This window comes from Lissotriton helveticus, chromosome 1_1, assembly GCF_964261635.1.
Source record: "Lissotriton helveticus chromosome 1_1, aLisHel1.1, whole genome shotgun sequence".
Classification (NCBI taxonomy): domain Eukaryota; kingdom Metazoa; phylum Chordata; class Amphibia; order Caudata; family Salamandridae; genus Lissotriton; species Lissotriton helveticus.
Genome location: NC_136057.1, coordinates 1,918,536,587 through 1,918,554,757, shown reverse-complemented (window position 1 = coordinate 1,918,554,757; position 18,171 = coordinate 1,918,536,587). Strand labels below are relative to the sequence as shown.

Below are 18,171 nucleotides of genomic sequence, written 5' to 3'. Positions count from 1 at the left end.
TTCAGGAGTTTAGTTTTAGAATAGTTTTTAAAGTTTTGTTTCTCATTAAGAGAATAGTATTGATTTTGTCATTTAAATTTTGATTAGTAAATGTACAGAAATATCAAGAAAAGGTTTTCTTAGAATCAGCATAATATAGACAGGAAATGAAACAGTTCCTTTTTTAATCTAAGAGCCCCAACCTAAATAAGAACCCATAAAGAGTGCTATTGGAAAAGAGCAAAATTTTGGAGCGTTTAGTTATCTAAAGAGACACACTCCCCATAGAGAGTAGTTGAGGAAACTCAGCTAAGTTCCCTAACAAGTTGCAGTATTAACTCGCTCAAAAGATCAGGATAATAAGCAATCACTGTTTGCAGTAGCACACTGCAATCAGAGCAAGGAAAGGTAAAAAAATACATAAAGGATCTAGGATAAGGTGGCATGGGTAAATGGAATCGAGAGGAAGATTGATTGATTGCTCTCTAACTAGGAACACGTACATATGAAAACAAAAAAATTGTAACATTCAGTATAGTTAAGACATCCTTGTCCAATGGAAATAGGTCTTCCGTTTCTCACAGTAAGCATCCACACTATAAACATGAGGGAAGGTTTTCATGGGAACCTTTGCAGGCCTATTATTTAACAGTTGTCAGTATCAGGACAAAGGGCTCATCCAAGGCACTGAAACCTTTCTATTAGTGTGTCTTGATGAGAGCAAGTAATAGCTTCAGATAGTTCAACATTCCTAATACTCTGTTCATTCTAACATATAGCAGAATACATTGCTCAGTGAAATTAGCAAATCAGATGTGTGAAAGGGCTAAAGAAATACATCATATAGTGTGAGGAAGCAAATAAATACATTTCTTGTAGCACAGCACATTTTAAAGTGATGAACATTTGTACAGATAGAGGATTAAAAAGTCAGCAGTTGCTGAAAGGCATCTTATTCTAATGTCAAGCAGAAGTCGACAAAATTAATTTTCAGGTTGAGTCATAGTGGCACATCAGATAGTGGAGCCGGCTGCATGTTTATTTTTTACACATTCAAATGGCATCTTCTCCTACGCTTAAAGCTACATTATTTATTCATCACATTAAAAAAAATTATTTTTCTATGCTTTTCGTTTTCCCTTCTACCGATATGATAAAGTTAAACACATTTTCTACTGTCATCAACATTTTCTTCTTTGTTAACCGAGGCCAATTTTATAAAAAATGTAGGGGCATATTAACAACAAAGTGGCGAAGAGAGGTGTAAGCCGCCTTGGCTTAACGTCTCTCTTCGCCACTTCGGAAACGCTAGGCTGCACCATATTACCAAGGATATGGTGGAGCCTAGCGTTTTCCCCTGCGATGGCGATAAGTTTTACAACTTAACGCCAGCTCAGGGAGGGAAGGTTTGTTTATGTACAGGAAGGTGTTCCTTCCTGCACATAAACAAAGCTTAAATGCCATTTTGTAACTTACATGAGTGCTGCTTCATGCAGCACACATGTAAGTTACACATTGGCATTTTTGAAAAAAGGTTTGTTTATGTACAGGAAGGGACACCTTCCTGTGCATAAAGAAACCTTGGCATTTTGCTTTTTCCATGTGTGCTGCACAAAGCAGCACACATGGAAAAAGCAAAAACGAGGAGAAAGGAAGCATTTGTCCTCATTTCGCCACCTTAAGAACCGGTCTTTCCTGTTCTTAAATTTGGCGCTGCCACCTATTATCTCCTCTCTTGATAATAGGTGGCAGCGTCGAAGTGAATGGGTGTTGCGGTGGAACGCCCACCGCAACACCCACTGCATACCCCCTTTCACGATGAGTTTATTGTGAAAGCGGCCCTATTACCAAGGCAGCGTTGAGTCAATTAACGTGGCTTTAAGCCACGCTAATTGACTTAACACTGCATTGATAATAGGGCAATGCAAATATCGCCGTGTTATCGGCAGAAAAGTGACGATAAGGGGCTTGATAATATGCCCCTTAGACTTTAACAGGACTAACAATGGAAACTGTTTTATGGAGCACCGTGAGGCAGTTGTTTAATCAGTTGCTATATCATTTGCATTGATGAATATTAAACTAAAGTATGATAAAATACACAGTAAGGTAATTCTTCTCCTGTGTGAACCTGACTGTCAAAATTATATTATCACGTGCAACCCATAACTCCACAGCATTTAATCTAGATCAAAACTGCATAAAAATGAAGGTAGCACAAGTGGTTTATTGAGAAATCTAATAGAGCAAATGCAGCATCTTACACAGGACTAATAAATATTTTAAGAGAGAGAAGATTATCTCTATTGACTCAGGGCTGAGGTTGTTAAATAAAGAGATAATTCTGATATTTATTTCCTATCATCTAGCGTTATTTGTCCAGACGGATGTCTAAAACAGGAAGTTGCAGTGTGGGGCACGGATATTTACACAGACGTAAGTTTCTTTTTTGAACACATACATGTGATTATTTGTACCTTGTAGGAAAAATGGCACGTTAAGCTAAAATTGGCAACATAAATGAAAAAGTAAGTGTGAAATATTCGATTTCCTAACTGCTGCAGCTTCTCTCTTAGGACTCTTCCATCTGCAGAGCCGCAATCAACGCTGGGAAAGTCAGCAATGCTGGGGGCAATGTGAGAATGGAGAAGAGGCCGGGACAAAGCAGCTACCAGGAATCCAACAGGAACGGAGTAACAACCCGGAGTTATGGTGCCTGGACAGGATCTTTCATTTTTACCTCAGCCAACATTGTCTACCCACCCTCAAGCCCTCCTCAGCCTCCCGAAGGTAAAACTGTGCAATGGTACCTACAGATGTCTACACATCTGCCTTTTGCTTGCAATAATTATAACTAAGTTCCATCTGACACAGTGGCTTAGCAGAATAGTGCCTAGTGATGTGTTTTTTGCCAGAAATCTGCAAAATACAAGTAAATTATATTATGGATAAAATCTTACATCAATGTTGAAGGTAAAAATGTAATAAAGCAGTAAAACTGCTTGTGGTCTGAGATGGGGCACGACAGGTTTGCTTGACAACATTTCGTTGACAGCAACTTCCAGTTTCTAGGCTGACATTTAATGTGCATATCAGCGATAGCATGTTCAGGACACTTAACAAGTCGAAGGAATAGAACAACTGTGTGTCAACACAACCTGCTCTAGAAGGTTTGGTCACTGTAAATGGACAGGAAATGTGATTGTAAAGAAATCAATAGAGGCCAGTGAGCATGGGAAACATTTTCTTTTAATGCTAACGAATGTGCTCTTGCCTAGTTTTCTTAGAATTCTTCCCAGCATTCAGTACATGAAATGTAGTCAAAGCTGAGGCTTGTTATGTTTGAATCCTTTGATATAGGGTCACGTTTTTAGCCAGTGTCTCGGTATAGTAATTTTACTTCTCTTTCTTTCAGTTCCTGTTCAGTGCAGCACCACAGCAAGACAACTAACTCAAAACACAGCAGAGTAAGTACAATTACTGTGCTGCACCTTCATTTATATAGAGGGGCGACATGACCTATTTTTTTTCTATTATTTGAAAGTCTACCAACCTTACTTTACATAAATTCAGATTCTCTTATACTCAGTGGTAAGACTGGTTCTTGGGCTCGGATAAAGACGAACAATAAAACTTGCACTGGCTAATTACATCCTGGACCAAACGCCTGCCCATTAACTGAATTAACAGATTCATGAAAACCCTATTCTGCGAATTCTAAATTGCGATTAATACCGAATCGCAATTTAGAATTCGCATAATGGGATTCATGTAAATCTGCGACTAAATATAGCGACTCGCATTCTGCCGCAAAAGCCGATAGCGATTTTCCTGAAATCGCAGAAAATTCGCAAAAACGGTCAAATTCCGTGTTGAAATTGCAATCTCGCTATTAGCTAGATCGCAAATTGCGATCTCGCTAATAGCGAGATCGCAAAAACGGGAAGTCGCATTTCGAGCACAGTGATGACATCCTAACCAGGAAGCAGGCTGTTCCCTCCCTCATTCAGAATACTGAGGCAGAATTGGAAGCAGCACAGCTCACAGCTCCAGTCCAACCACCTCCAGCTTTTGCATTTGATCCTGCAGGCTGCAGCTATGTCACAGGAAGCACCAGGGCCCAGTGACACAGGGAGAAAGCGCAAAATGAAATTCTCCGAACAGGAGCTGGAATATCTAATCGATGGAGTCTGTAAAGACCATAACAAACTTTTTGGCACGGTCTCCAGGAGGGTGCCAGAGGCCGAGAAACGCCGACTGTGGTTACGCATACGCGCGAAAGTGAACTCTGTTGGAGTAACACAGAGATCAATAGACGAACTTAAAAAGAGGTGGTACGACCTCCGAGGTCGTGCCAAGGAGAGGGTGGCTGAGAGGCTCGGTGAGCGCCTTGCAACAGGAGGGGGAGAGCCTACAGTCCCTCCCAACACCCCATTGGAGGATCGTGTTGAGGACACATTGCAACCTGAGGCATGCGTGGGGGTAACCCGCCTGGACTCATCCCGACCCACCCAAGACAGCCAAGGTAAGTGCCATGCGACTGCGACCCTGTCCCCTAACAATGGCCATCACCCTATAGCTACTCATAATAAACCCCAGTCATGCAGCCCATGCGGATGTATGACATTACAACATATGCATTTACATCGCATGCCTTTACAACGTAAGTATTACAACGCAGTCCATTACAACGCATAGTGCTTTGGGGTGCTGGATAGTGAATAGTTTAATTTACTATTCCAACTCCAGTCCCCGTGGACACTAGGGAAGGTTATTGGATAGTAAATTAACCTATTCCCTATCCTAGAGCGCCCCCCAGAGCAATGCGTTGTAATAGTTTGCGTTGTAATGGTTGCGTTGTAAAGGCTCTGAGATGTAAAAGTTGCGTTGTAAGTGTTGTTCACCAGCCCATGCACACCAGAAAATCCCTATAGCATTGTGGGACATGTAGTCTGACCACAATGTTCTAAATTCCCATGCAGCCAGACATGTCCTAATGTACTCAATGCAACAGCCAGTCAGGGAATTGTAGCCAGCGTGCAAGTAGCAACCTCACATGTCAAAGATACATGTAATTAATCAACGTCCACTTTCCATCACAGGTGGCGCTGATAACACCAGCAGCGAAAGTGAGGGGCTGCAAATTGATGACACACAAGAGGATCCTGAGGGTAAGGAAGATACATCCACATAACCAGCTCCATCTGCCCAAGCACCAGTGCCAGCAGGTGTACCACCACCTGCAAGGCCAGCTACAACAGGCGCACCACCATCGTCAGCAGTGAGACCCATGCCAGTGTCATTGGCAATCCCAGCAGCTGCAAGACCAGCGACACAACGCACACCTACTGTGCCCACCCAGCCCAGCAGGCAGGTCAGGGAGCGGCGCCAAACTACAGCACGCACCGCCAGGAGGGGGATGAGTGTGCGTGTGCCAGGGCTCTCAATAGAGTACCGCATGCTGCGCGTGCACTAATTACAGGCACGACACCTTGCAGCTATACACCTGCAGCTGCACAATGCAGGCAGGAATATTGCCCATCTGTCCGACCGGAGGGACCGGATGACCACATCCATGGAGGAAAACACTGCGGCCATGGTTAGGCAGCGAAACCTCTGCCGCCGCCGCCACCGCCAGCTCCTCACACGCCTCACGGCGTACACGCGCTCCAATTATGTTATTGGCAACGCCACTTCCCAGCTGGCCCGTAGATCTCTGACCATGCAACTCCAGATGGTCCAATGCAATCAGGACGTGGCACGGGCACTGGAGCAGGTAACCACTGCTGTTCAGGCTCTGCAGCCAAATGGCCATGGCCATGCAAGAGGGGATGACTCAAGTGAGGGGACATCTACTCACAGCAGCCTGTCTTCCTCACATGGTAGTGTTCCACGCCGCAGCAGCAGGCCCACTGCGGCATCACGTGCTCAGCCGGAGGAAGAGCCCTGGGAGCCGCGCGCCGGAGGCGCCAATGACCTTAATGTTCATAGGGCAGGGACATGCTGCTGACATAAGCATGCCCCCTACAAAATGTCGAGTCGTATAAAGCAATACTCCTCTAATGTTACAGTTTGAAATAATGCCATATTATTGTGCGACCAACAATAATATTTATTCTATGATAATACATCAGACTCATGTCATTATTTCCAGTGTCATGCATGAGTACTAGAAACAGTTCATTGTGATTTGGTTGCGCCGTGTCCTTCAGCAGGATTTTCCCCGCGTGCATGACGTGCATGTGCAGGTGGGCGTTGGTCCCCTTCAGACTCACTGCCAGAGATGTCAACAGGGATCCTGCGCTTGGTAGCAATGTTGTGAAGTATTGCACACACGGCCACGATGCAGCAGCAGACCTCAGGACTGTATTTCATGGCCCCACCTGTCTTGTGCAGTATGCGGAACCTGCTTTTCAACTGCCCAAATGTCTTCTCAATACAATTCCTTGTGCAAATGTGTGATGCATTAAATCGCCGTTGCTGTGGTGTTGCAGGGTTGAGGTATGGGGTGAGAAGGTACTCACGAGAGCATAGCCGCTGTCACCTGAATGAAAGGAGCAGAGGGTGAGTGCCTGTTTTGCGCAGCTACATGATCACAGTGTACAATTTTGGGGCATGTGTACTTACCTAGTAGGTGACCTTCCCCAAAGTCTGCCCTGGCCAGTCGTGTGTGGATGCCGCTGTGCCTGAAGATGAAGGAGTCATGTGTGCTCCCCGGATACTGTGCCACAATGTCCGTGATGAATGTTTTTGCATTGCACACCATCTGGATGTTGAGGGAGTGGTAACTTTTCTGGTTGCGATACATGTACTCCGTTTCTGCAGGTAGGCAAATGTGGATGTGCGTACAGTCAATACATCCTATGACGTGTGGGAATTGAGCTACATTTTTAAAATTGCAGCTTGGTCTCATTGAGGGCCTGTTGGCTGGTGGGGAATGATATATAGTGGTGTAGCCGGGTCAGCATAGCCTCCAGGAAACTCCTTAGGCAGCGACACATGGTGGGCTGAGATATCCCCCCTGCAACAGGGGCCATCCCCTGGAAGCTTCCGGAGGCCAGGAGGTGCAGCCAGCACAATACCTGCACATGTGTGGGCACGGCATTGGTCCTCCTTGTTGGGTGCTGCATCAGGGGGTCTAGGTCCTGGATGAGCTTGATTATCATTGCCCCACTCAGGCGGTACTTAGCATAGATTTGCTCCCTGGTTTGGCCCAGAAGGGTGACCCGCTGGCGGAATATCCGCTCATGTATCCTCCGTCTGTTCCGTGCAGCTCGCTGCAGCCTTCGCCGCCTCACCAGCATGTAGAGTCCAGGCATTGTGGGAATCCCCAGGCTCCAGCTGCATGTCCTTAAATGTGTTTGGCCAGCCCTGCACCAGTTGGGAGTTAGTTAACTGTTTTTTGAAAAATCTTTTTTTTTCCTTACTGGTTACCACCTGATTTGAGTTCTTCTTAATTTGCGCCTCGCTATTTGCGATTTTCTCGTAATTCGCAAATAGCGAGTTTTCATGAATGGCAATTGCGACTGTTTTGCAACTTTGCAATATAATTCGCAGAATCCATGGGTTTTCGCAATTTCCGATTCGCAAATGCTCATCCTCCAAGTTTCTGCGAATTTATTTGCGAAGTCGCAATTTTTTTTTTGCGAATTCGCTTTTTGGGAATTTTCTGTTTCTTGAATTCCTTTCCGTCAAATTGCGATCGCAATTGCGAATTCGCAGCTATTGCGATCGCAATTTGGCTTCATGAATCTAGCTGAAAATTCCAGTCTGATGTATTATCATAGAATAAATATTATTGTTGGTCGCACAATAATATGGCATTATTTCAAACTGTAACATTAGAGGAGTATTGCTTCATACTACTCGACATTTTGTAGGGGGCATGCTTATGCCAGCAGCATGTCCCTGCCCTATGAACATTAATGTCATTGGCGCCTCCGGCGCGCGGCTCCCAGTCGCCTCTCGGGCTCTTCCTCCGGCTGAGCATGTGATGCCGCAGTGGGCCTGCTGCTGTGGCGTGGAACACTACCATGTGAGGAAGACAGGCTGCTGTGAGTAGATGTCCCCTCACTTGTGTCATCCCCTCCTGCATGGCCATCGCCATTTGGCTGCAGAGCCTGAACAGCAGTGGTTACCTGCTCCAGTGCCCGTGCCACGTCCTGATTGCATTGGACCATCTGGAGTTGCATGGTCAGAGATCTACGGGTCAGCTGGGAAGTGGCGTTGCCAATAACATAATTGGAGCGCGTGTACGCCGTGAGGCGTGTGAGGAACTGACGGTGGCGGCGGCGGCAGAGGTTTCGCTGCCTAACCATGGCCGCAGTGTTTTCCTCCATGGCTGTGGTCATCCGGTCCATCCGGTCGGACAGATGGGCAATATTCCTGCCTGCATTGTGCAGCTGCAGGTATATAGCTGCAAGGTGTCGTGCCTGTAATTGGTGCACGTGCAGCATGCGGTACTCTATTGAGAGCCCTGGCACACGCACAGTCATCCCCCTCCTGGCGGTGCGTGCTGTAGTTTGGCGCCGCTCCCTGACCTGCCTGCTGGGCTGGGTGGGCACAGTAGGTGTGCGTTGTGTCGCTGGTCTTGCAGCTGCTGGGATTGCCAATGACACTGGCATGGGTCTCACTGCTGACGATGGTGGTGCGCCTGTTGTAGCTGGCCTTGCAGGTGGTGGTACACCTGCTGGCACTGGTGCTTGGGCAGATGGAGCTGGTTTTGTGGATGTATCTTCCTTACCCTCAGCATCCTCTTGTGTGTCATCAATTTGCAGCCCCTCACTTTCGCTGCAGGTGTTATCAGCGCCACCTGTGATGGAAAGTGGACATTGATTAATTACATGTATCTTTGACATGTGAGGTTGCTACATGCATGCTGGCTACAATTCCCTGACTGGCTGTTGCATTGAGTACATTAGGACATGTATGGCTGCATGGGAATTTAGAACATTGTGGTCAGACTACATGTCCCACAATACTATAGGGATATTCTGGTGTGCATGGGCTGCATGACTGGCGTTTATTATGAGTAGCTATAGGGTCATGGCCATTGTTAGGGGACAGGGTCGCAGTCGCATGGCACTTACCTTGGCTGTCTTGGGTGGGTCGGGATGAGTCCAGGCGGGTTACCCCCACGCATGCCTCAGGTTGCAATATGTCCTCAACACGATCCTCCAATGGGGTGTTGGGAGGGACTGTAGGCTCTCCCCCTCCTGTTGCAAGGTGCTCACCCAGCCTCTCAGCCACCCTCTCCTTGGCACGCCCTCGGAGGTCGTACCACCTCTTTTTAAGTTCGTCTATTGATCTCTGTGTTACTCCAACAGAGTTCACTTTCGCGCGTATGCGTAACCACAGTCGGCGTTTCTCGGCCTCTGGCACCCTCCTGGAGTCCGTGCCAAAAAGTTTGTTATGGTCTTTACAGACTCCATCGATTAGATATTCCAGCTCCTGTTCGGAGAATTTCATTTTGCGCTTTCTCCCTGTGTCACTGGGCCCTGGTGCTTCCTGTGACATAGCTGCAGCCTGCAGGATCCAATGCAAAAACTGGAGGTGGTTGGACTGGAGCTGTGAGCTGTGCTGCTTCCAATTCTGCCTCAGTATTCTGAATGAGGGAGGGAACAGCCTGCTTCCTGGTTGGGATGTCATCACTGTGCTCGAAATGCGACTTCCCGTTTTTGCGATTTCACTATTAGCGAGATCGCAATTTGTGATCTAGCTAATAGCGAGATCGCAATTTCAACACGGAATTTGACCGTTTTTGCGAATTTTCTGTGATTTCAGGAACATCGCTATCGGCTTTTGCGGCCGAATGCGAATCGCTATATTTAGTCGCAGATTTACATGAATCCCATTATGCGAATTCTAAATTGCGATTCGGTATTAATTGCAATTTAGAATTCGCAGAATAGAGTTTTCATGAATCTGGCAGTTTATGTTTCTTGAATTCCTTTCCGTCAAATTGCGATCGCAATTGCGAATTCGCAGCTTTTGCGATCGCAATTTGGCTTCATGAATCTAGCTGTAAGTCCTTATTCCAATAATCAGGAAACTTGTTTTATGAGGCTGAAAAATACTACTGCGGTGGCGAGTAGTGCAATGCAGGGCAGGCATTGGATACAAGGTGTAACAGAGAAATACTCTATGATGGCCAATAATATGTGATTACTATGTTAAGACTGAATGTGTGTCCCAAAATGCTCCCAGGTGCAGCAGGAATTTATAAAGTGGTATTGTACACCATTATTCGAGCTACTAGAAACCTCATCTACGGTTGCATCATTTGACTCACTTTTTGGCCATGAGCTATAAATACCTATGAATGCGATCATGTAGTACAACAACCCATTCAGTCATCAGACAGGATCTAAGAAAGGGTGGCAATCTAGCTAAGGGTATAATTTTTATTAGTGCAGCCAGGATAGGTCTCAATTATGAGCTCTACTCACATCTGCTGTAACCATGTTTGATATTCTTCTTTCCATGATGAGTCGTTTTGTTCCAACCTGCTGTAATGCAGTTGTGTTTAGTGACTTTCCAAAACATACTGCTGGACAGGCAAAATGTCTTCTGGTATTGGAGTTAAATTCAAATGATCCACTAATTTGCCATTCGGCATAAACAGAATTGAAAGATAACACTTTAAAGTGCCCTTCCACCTTAGGTTTCAATATATTTCTTAAACTTCTCCCTATCTGATCCATTTCAAGGAAAGAGGGCTTGTCAAGAAGCTTCTTTGTTGCCGCGGAGCTCCTGTGGCTGCCCTTGGTTCTGTATGTAACCTGGTCTGTGTGACAAGGGTGATATACCCAAACCTACTCAAATATGACTTGGTTGCCTTACCTACAAGTGCTCAGTATATAGGTGCCTAGGGGTGACTCTCATTCAATGACAAACTATGAGCTAATAATGAACCAGGTAACGCAGGGGCATAACGAAAGTTGAGGGTGCCCCCCTGGAAGGTACATGGAGGCCCCGCTCCGGATTTAATCACGGGCTGCATTTAACATAAGTACTTTCAAAAGGTAAGCAATCAGTCCCACAGCTACGCTCTATTTAGAAAAGAAATGCAACAAGTCTAACAAACAAACATCTGAAAGCACAGGTTTGTGCTTTTAAACTTGCAACAATTCATTTCTAAATAGAGCCTTTGATGGGCACTGTGATTAACATAAATACTTTCAAAGGCCCACAATCAGCCCTGCAGTTGCGCTGCATTAAGAAAAGAAATGAAGCAATTTTAAAAGCACAACGTGTGCTTTCAGATAAACCTGCATCCTGAAAACACACGTTATGCTGTGCAGAATTACCCCCTGCTGGTGCCTCAGTAGTTTACTAGATCACAAGGGGCCTGGCGACAGGGTGGTCGGTGGCTGACAGGGGTCGACTATGTTTTCTTAAACCCCCACCCCCCAATGCTTCCACATAAGCAGCTTCACAATCAGCTAATCGCAGCTGTATAAATAATACATGATAGGAAAATTAACCCTGGCAGCTGAGCCCGGCACGCTGCTAGCCAGACAGCAGACTGCTGGGTACTCAGAAACAGGTAGGACTTCATAGACAAGAAGTTCTGCTTAGTCACTCAAGCTGCAGCTAAATGCATTCATTGCTGCTCTGCTGTGTCCTTCTGAAAATCATGCAGTGTATATGGTTTCTACAATCTGGATGCTCTCTCTAGTGGTCAATGTACAATACAGCCACACAATAGTAGGCATAGAAAAGGGGTAGAGACTGCTAAATTCAGGCAGAGTTTTTGTCGAAACGTGAAGTGGCAAAATTCTGAGTTTAGGGTTTGTCCTGGGCACTCATTGTGCAACTATCTCCACATGCTGGCCCATGTGTTGTGTTCACTGTGGAACCTCCACTGGGCACAATACTCCAGAGTGTAGATTTTTGGGAAATAATATTCTGAAATCTGTGTTTTCATGCACATTGAACTTGGCTGCTTTCAGCATCTGATGTTACTGGGTGAAAAACTATTGATTTTCCGATATGCCATGAATCTTGTAATCCTGATTTGGTTGATAGCCCTGTTTTTGCTGAAGTGAGATTTTTGGGGCATTTTTAATGAGGTCCTTGACTTGTAGTTCACCTCTCTTTTAAATAAACCACTACTAGGCTACTATATAGACATTGGGCAGATCTTGAGCAGGACTTATGGACGCCAATAAGTGGCGCTGATCAACCACGTCAATGTCATCCACATTGTAAAATTACATTGCAGTGCCCATATAAGTCTCACCACAGCGAGCTGACATCAGTTCCATTCCTTCCCCTCCAACAGCACAGATTTAGAGAGCTACCTCATTTCTTTTTTTAGCACTGTTTATGGTCTGGCTTTACAGCACATCTGTTGCCAGACAATTTTATGTGACCATCACTACATGGCCTTTGGCTCCGCCGACATGTTCGGAGCCAGGTAAACATGTTTTAACCAGTAAAAAGTTGTGTTCTTCAACTAAAAAAGTACTTGCCATCCATGATCCTTTTGTTTTTTTTCCAACTGGCTGAGCTTTAACTTTGAGGCACACACACAACATGGTAATATCATGAAAGTGTCATAGATAACTAGATAGGTATGTTTTTTTTCTTTCTCTGGCAGCTGCACAGATGGGAGGAGGGCAATCATTAATCTACATGGATTTTACCCAACCTTTTAACCTACACTAATATTATCCTACAGGTATTTCAAACACATATAATGTCCATGCTTAATATTTGTAATACTTCACCTTACCATACAACTTTCCTCTAAAACCAGACCTATTGGCATTTCTAATGCTTGGTTTGACATTTTGTTGACCCGTTTATTAGCAGTTCCTGCCAGTTTGCTAGGGACATGTCCCATTCTAAACCTACTGGTTTTCATCCTTGTGCAGAATGTTGAGCCACGACTCCATGGCCTCTGCTGGAGGTGACTCGATGAACCTCAAGGCAATTTGGGAGTGAGTAATGAAGCTCCAGGCAGCACAGCAGAAGTTGTCTCTGCTCCATTCTCAGTCCCAGTCTTGTTCTCAGGACTGCTGTCTGGGCCGTTCTAGGAGCAGTTCCAATAAAATCGCCTTTGTACCCAAAAAAATGTCTCCTCCATATGGCATAAGTCGAAGAAGCACAAGAAAAATAAGTTGAAAAGTTCTTCTGCTTCAACCTCCAATTTCTGTGCTCCTAGGCCTGTTCCCACACTCCATCTGCAGAGCTGGTATCAGGGCCCGCTCCATGCATAGCTTGTTCAAAATGTGCACACCCAGGCCATGAAGGATCTTTTATGTGGTACATAGGGTCGTAAAGTGGACTCTCTGTTCTATAGGCAGCCAGTAAGGCTGTCGAAGGAGGTCAGACGCACAGCAGTGTTTAGGTAGTGCAAAAAGCATGTGGCAGCCGAATTCTGAGCCCATTGAAGTCTTTTCATCACAGCTTTGTTGGAGCCAAGTATTAGCCCATTACAATAGTCTAGATGTGACAACACGGTGGATTGACCAATCATCTGTCGGGTGTGTGTGTCAAAGAATCCCGAAATGGGTTTCAGGCCATGTAATAGACCAAAAGAAGTGCCCACCACAGCCTTAGTTTGCACCTCGAACGCAATGGTGCTGTCTATCAGATCTCCAAGATTCATATCCACGCTTTTTGGTTGGGGAGGGGTACCAAGGGCCCTAGGCCACCATTGATTGCCCCATAGATGGGTATCTCAATCCACCAAAGCACTTCTGACTTTGTGGAATTCAATTGCAAGTAGTTGTCGGCGATCTATTCAGAGATGGCCGTAAGGTCATCTTGGAATTTCTCCTGATCTTGTTTAGAGTAGCTAGAAAATGTAAACACCAATTGGGTATCATCGGCGTATGATACCATAGCCATGTTCTGGGATTTGGCCAGAAGGGCCAGGGCAGACATAAATATTGAATAGAGTGGGGCTCAGGGCAGATCCCTGAGGAATACCACAGCTGAGAGGATGGACATTGGAGGTCAAAGAAGGGGCAGAGACCTTGAAAGACAGATTGTTCAAAAAGGACGCGAACCAGGCCAGGGCCTTGCCGTTGACCCTGATCTCCTCTAGCTGATGTAGCAAAAACCTGTGGGAGACCATGTCGAAGCCCGCTCTGAGATCCAGCAGGATCAGTGCCGTGTTTCTGCCCTCATCCAATGCAGACCTTAGCTGCTCTGTAACTGCAAGTAGAGCAGATTCAGTGCTATGCTTAGACCGGAAGCCGTTTTGTGACTGGTCTAGAATTGAATTAGCTTCTAGGTATTGAGTCAGTATGGAATTGACATGGGACTCTATGATTTTAGCAAAGTATGGGAGCAGAGATATAGGGCGAAAGTTGTCAGGCAGAGACGCATCCAGTGTTGTTCTTTTTAACAGGGGGGATAACTTTGGCATGCTTCCAGGACTTAGGGATCACTGCCGCTGATGGTGACCTATTAATCAGCTCCCGGACCTCCTGTAAAAGACAGTCATGACATTTTCTAAAAAGGTCAGGTTTGAAAGGATCCTAAGGGGAGCCTGATTTTACCTTGACTGGGAGGGCCTCCATTTCTTTAGGGGACAAGGGCAGAAGGTCCTGGAGGGAGTAAGGCATAGCTACCAAGAGTATATTCCTCCGGTGATTGAAGGAAGTCTTCCCCGGACAGAATGCGCTGTAAATGCGTTCCACTTTGCTGATAAAAAATGTAGCCAGTGTATCACATTGCAGATTGGAGGATATGGTGTGATTGACGGTAGGCGGGGATTTTACCATTTCTTTCATAAGGGAAAAATTGGTTTTAGTTGGACTACTGCTTGTAGAGAACATGTTACCATAAAACATTGCTTTAGTCTTCCGGACCAGTTTATGGTACAATTTAACTGCTTTCCTATAGATAGTTTTTGCTGTGAGATCATAGGAACTTCTCCAAGCCCGTTCTAGAATTTTACATTTTTTCTTTTCCATAGTCAGAGACTCTTTATACCATGCATGAGTTTGGGGGCGCTTGGCCTGGGTCATTTTTGCCGGGATGCAGAAATCCAGTGCATTTTTGACCCATCCCCTAAAGGCAGCATCAGTTGTCTCTATCTCTGTTGGCCATTTTGGGCGATGCGACCTTAGATTGTCTGTAAAAATTGTAGGGTCTAATTTGTGCCATGGGTGCCTCATGGAAGACGGGTGAAGGAATTGCAGTGGAGGGCCTTCTAAACAAAGTCGCAAAGAGATGAGTGAATGATCCGTACAAAGCATCGTAAGTGGGGGAATCGCAACCATAGTCTGGAGATTAGTAAATACGAGATCAAGAAGGTGGCCAGCTACATGTGTCGGTCCCTCAACCAACTGCCTTCGCTAACATGCAGCCATATCTCCCAGGAAGTTGATAGTCTCCTGGGACTCTTGGCAGTCCAGATGAATGTTAAGGTCCCCAAAAAATGCTAAAACAGGCTGCTTCTACTATTAGCATGGATGCAGTGTTAGCTAGAGCTTCTTGAAAAAGGAGCCCGGTGGGCAATATATAAGCAGCCCAGATAATGTGAAAGTTTGGGTCAGCGCAATTTTAAAGAGGGCACTTTCACAATCAGGGATATTTTGCGGAGTGAGGCTGCAGGTATACCCTGATTTGAGTATGATGGCTAGCCCCCCTACCCTTCCGACTGTTCTATTCTGGGTGCACATTGAGTAACCTGCAGGTAAGGCCAAGGCCGGAATGGCCACAGAATCAATGGTGAGACAAGTTTCCGTGAGGAATAAACTGTCCAGTGTGGTTTCTTGCAGTAGGTCTAATACCTCTTCATGATGTTTAACAAGGGACCTGCAGTTGAGGCTGCTGATGGCAAAATCGTTCAGCCAATGGGCAGCAAGCGGCAGCCGGGAGAATACACCTACCCCAAAACCACATATGTTGCACCACGGGGGGAGGAATCAGGGTTCCAATTTTGTTGTGGGCAGGCAGCTGTCAATTGTAAAGCAAGCAGTGAGTCCCAGTTGTAAATTTGCCTGCGTGGCAGCCCGGGACCAAGGGTTCTGGCGTCTTGCGACATCCAGGCACATCAGCGCCATCCCTGATTTAAATACCAGCAGGGAGGTGCTCCGGGGATAGACTAGACCGTCTTGTTCTCAAAATGGCGCCCGCTAATGTCCACCATTAAAATATAGCAGTTTTCAACATTAGCATTAAAACAGCTCACATACAATATAGAAGCACATAGGACCGTGTCAAACTGCCTGCCTCTATGAGCTGCGTGTCGGCGCCATCCCTGAATTAAATACCACCAGGGAGGTGCTCCACAGAGAGACTAGACCATCTCGTTCTCAAAATTGCACCCGCCAATGGCCACCAGGAAGTGAGGGAACTAAGGATTCAAATTCTCCCTCCACTCAATCAGTGCAAAGTGCTGCGGTGGACAGGGTAGAACAGAAGAGGAGCAGCGACTATGTAGGTAGCGTATTTGATGATTAAAACTAGTGGCAAAGGTATTTTAAGAGTCAAACCGCAGTAACAGTTCAAATGAAATTATAGTAGTTCCCAACAATAAAACAACACACGTACAATGAAGAAGCTCGTAGGACTGTGTCAAACTGTCTGCCTCTGGGCTAGCAGTGCTATCAGTGAACACTGCATGCCTCTTGGGCCGGTACTCCTACGCCTTGTGGGACTTGGTAGCACAGCTGCTTTGGATGCTTCCAGAGGAGCATCTTCAACCAAAATCTCGTGGATGGAAGGGATGCAGCAAAGTTCACCATTAGGTACAGGCTGACACAACAAACTCAATAGGCAGAGACATGGGCTCCACAGTGGTGCTGATTCACCATGCCTAGCTGAGGTCCACTGTTTTTTTCGTGGGATGTCAAGGCATCACTGATTGACATGCCATTTGACGGCTCCCACCTGTTTGGCAATAAGTCTGACACAGTGCTCAAGCACTTTTGGGACAGCAAAGTCATTGCCAGAGCTCTTGAGCTTTCTTTATCTGCCCAGGTGCAGCAGCAGTCCTTTCACCTCTACCAAGGTACCTATGGGCGTCTGGTCTACCAGCTGTTCCTGCTGGTAGCACAACCACTCTCCCCTTACCTAAACAACTACCTGCTGAAGGCAATCTCACCCCAGGCATTTGTCAGACACCTCCAGACTACGGCTAAACTTTTGCACTTTCTGGGGTTCACTATCAACGTGCCTAAGTCACACCTGATTCCTTCTCAGTACACTCTTTCATCTGAGCTTTTCTGGATGCAGTGCAGTTCTACGCCTACCCTCCAGAGCGGAGACGTCAAGATATTCGAACTATGATACTGATGTTTCAGCTTCAATCCTGGTTTTCCCTAAGGCTGCTGTTTTTGATGGCCTCCTGCATCCTGCTGGTAAAGCACGCCAGATGGGCAATGCAAGCTTAGCATTTGAACCCGAAGCCCAAGTGGGCACAGCACCAGGAGAACCTTTCCAGCATGGTCCAGATTTCAAGGGAGACTGCAAAGGATCTGTAGTCGTGGTTGACAAATTGAGATTAGATCAGCAACAAACCCTCCCCCAAAACTGACAATGGCGAACAATATATCACTTCTGGGTTGAGGTGACCATCTGGAAGAGGTGGAGATCAGGGGACTCTGGTATCCAGCATAATCTCTGCTTCACATCAATCTTCTGGAGCTGAGAACTATTTGCTTGGCACTGAAAGCCTTTGTTCCTTCTATCAAGGGGGTGTTAAGGGGTGGGCCAGGGGTGTTAAGGGGTGGACGGGGGGTTAAGGGGTGGGCTGGGGGGCTCAGGTGTACTTAGATATTACTATATTGTAATGCAATAAACAGGGCAGGGAGGAATCGTGGACCCTGTGCCAGGAGGATCTGCACCTCTGGATTTGGCTAGAGTACCAGGACATATTCCTAGTGGTGCAACCCCTGGCACGGAAAATAAACTCAGCCTGTATGCCCTTCCTCCTTTCCCACTCCTGCCCTGAGTTCTCAAAATGATCAAGACAGACAGTCCAAGTCATCCTAGTGCTCTCAAGAGTGTGGTTCCCCAAACTCGTGAGCATGAGCATTTGTCCTCTGATAAAGCTGCCCCTTCGGGACAATCTCCTGTCAAAGCAGCAGGGTCCTGTACCCGAACTTGCGCACACTCTACCCTCATGCATGAAGATTGAGCGGCAGCAGTTGAGAGTTTTCAATCTCCCTCCTGAGGTCTGTGACGTCATCTCGGTAACCAGGCGTCCCTCAAATAAAACTATAT

General features: G+C 46.1%; 1 protein-coding gene across 1 annotated transcript in view; it reads left to right on the top strand.

The window, feature by feature from the left end:
• LOC144754936 (uncharacterized) overlaps positions 1 to 18,171 on the top strand; it is a 403,817-nt gene that overhangs the window by 179,186 nt on the left and 206,460 nt on the right. The window contains exons 7-9 of the mRNA XM_078643299.1: positions 2,349 to 2,415; positions 2,556 to 2,769; positions 3,395 to 3,446. Coding sequence (XP_078499425.1) covers positions 2,349 to 2,415; positions 2,556 to 2,769; positions 3,395 to 3,446 — 333 coding nt within the window. The remainder of the gene's footprint in view (positions 1 to 2,348; positions 2,416 to 2,555; positions 2,770 to 3,394; positions 3,447 to 18,171) is intronic.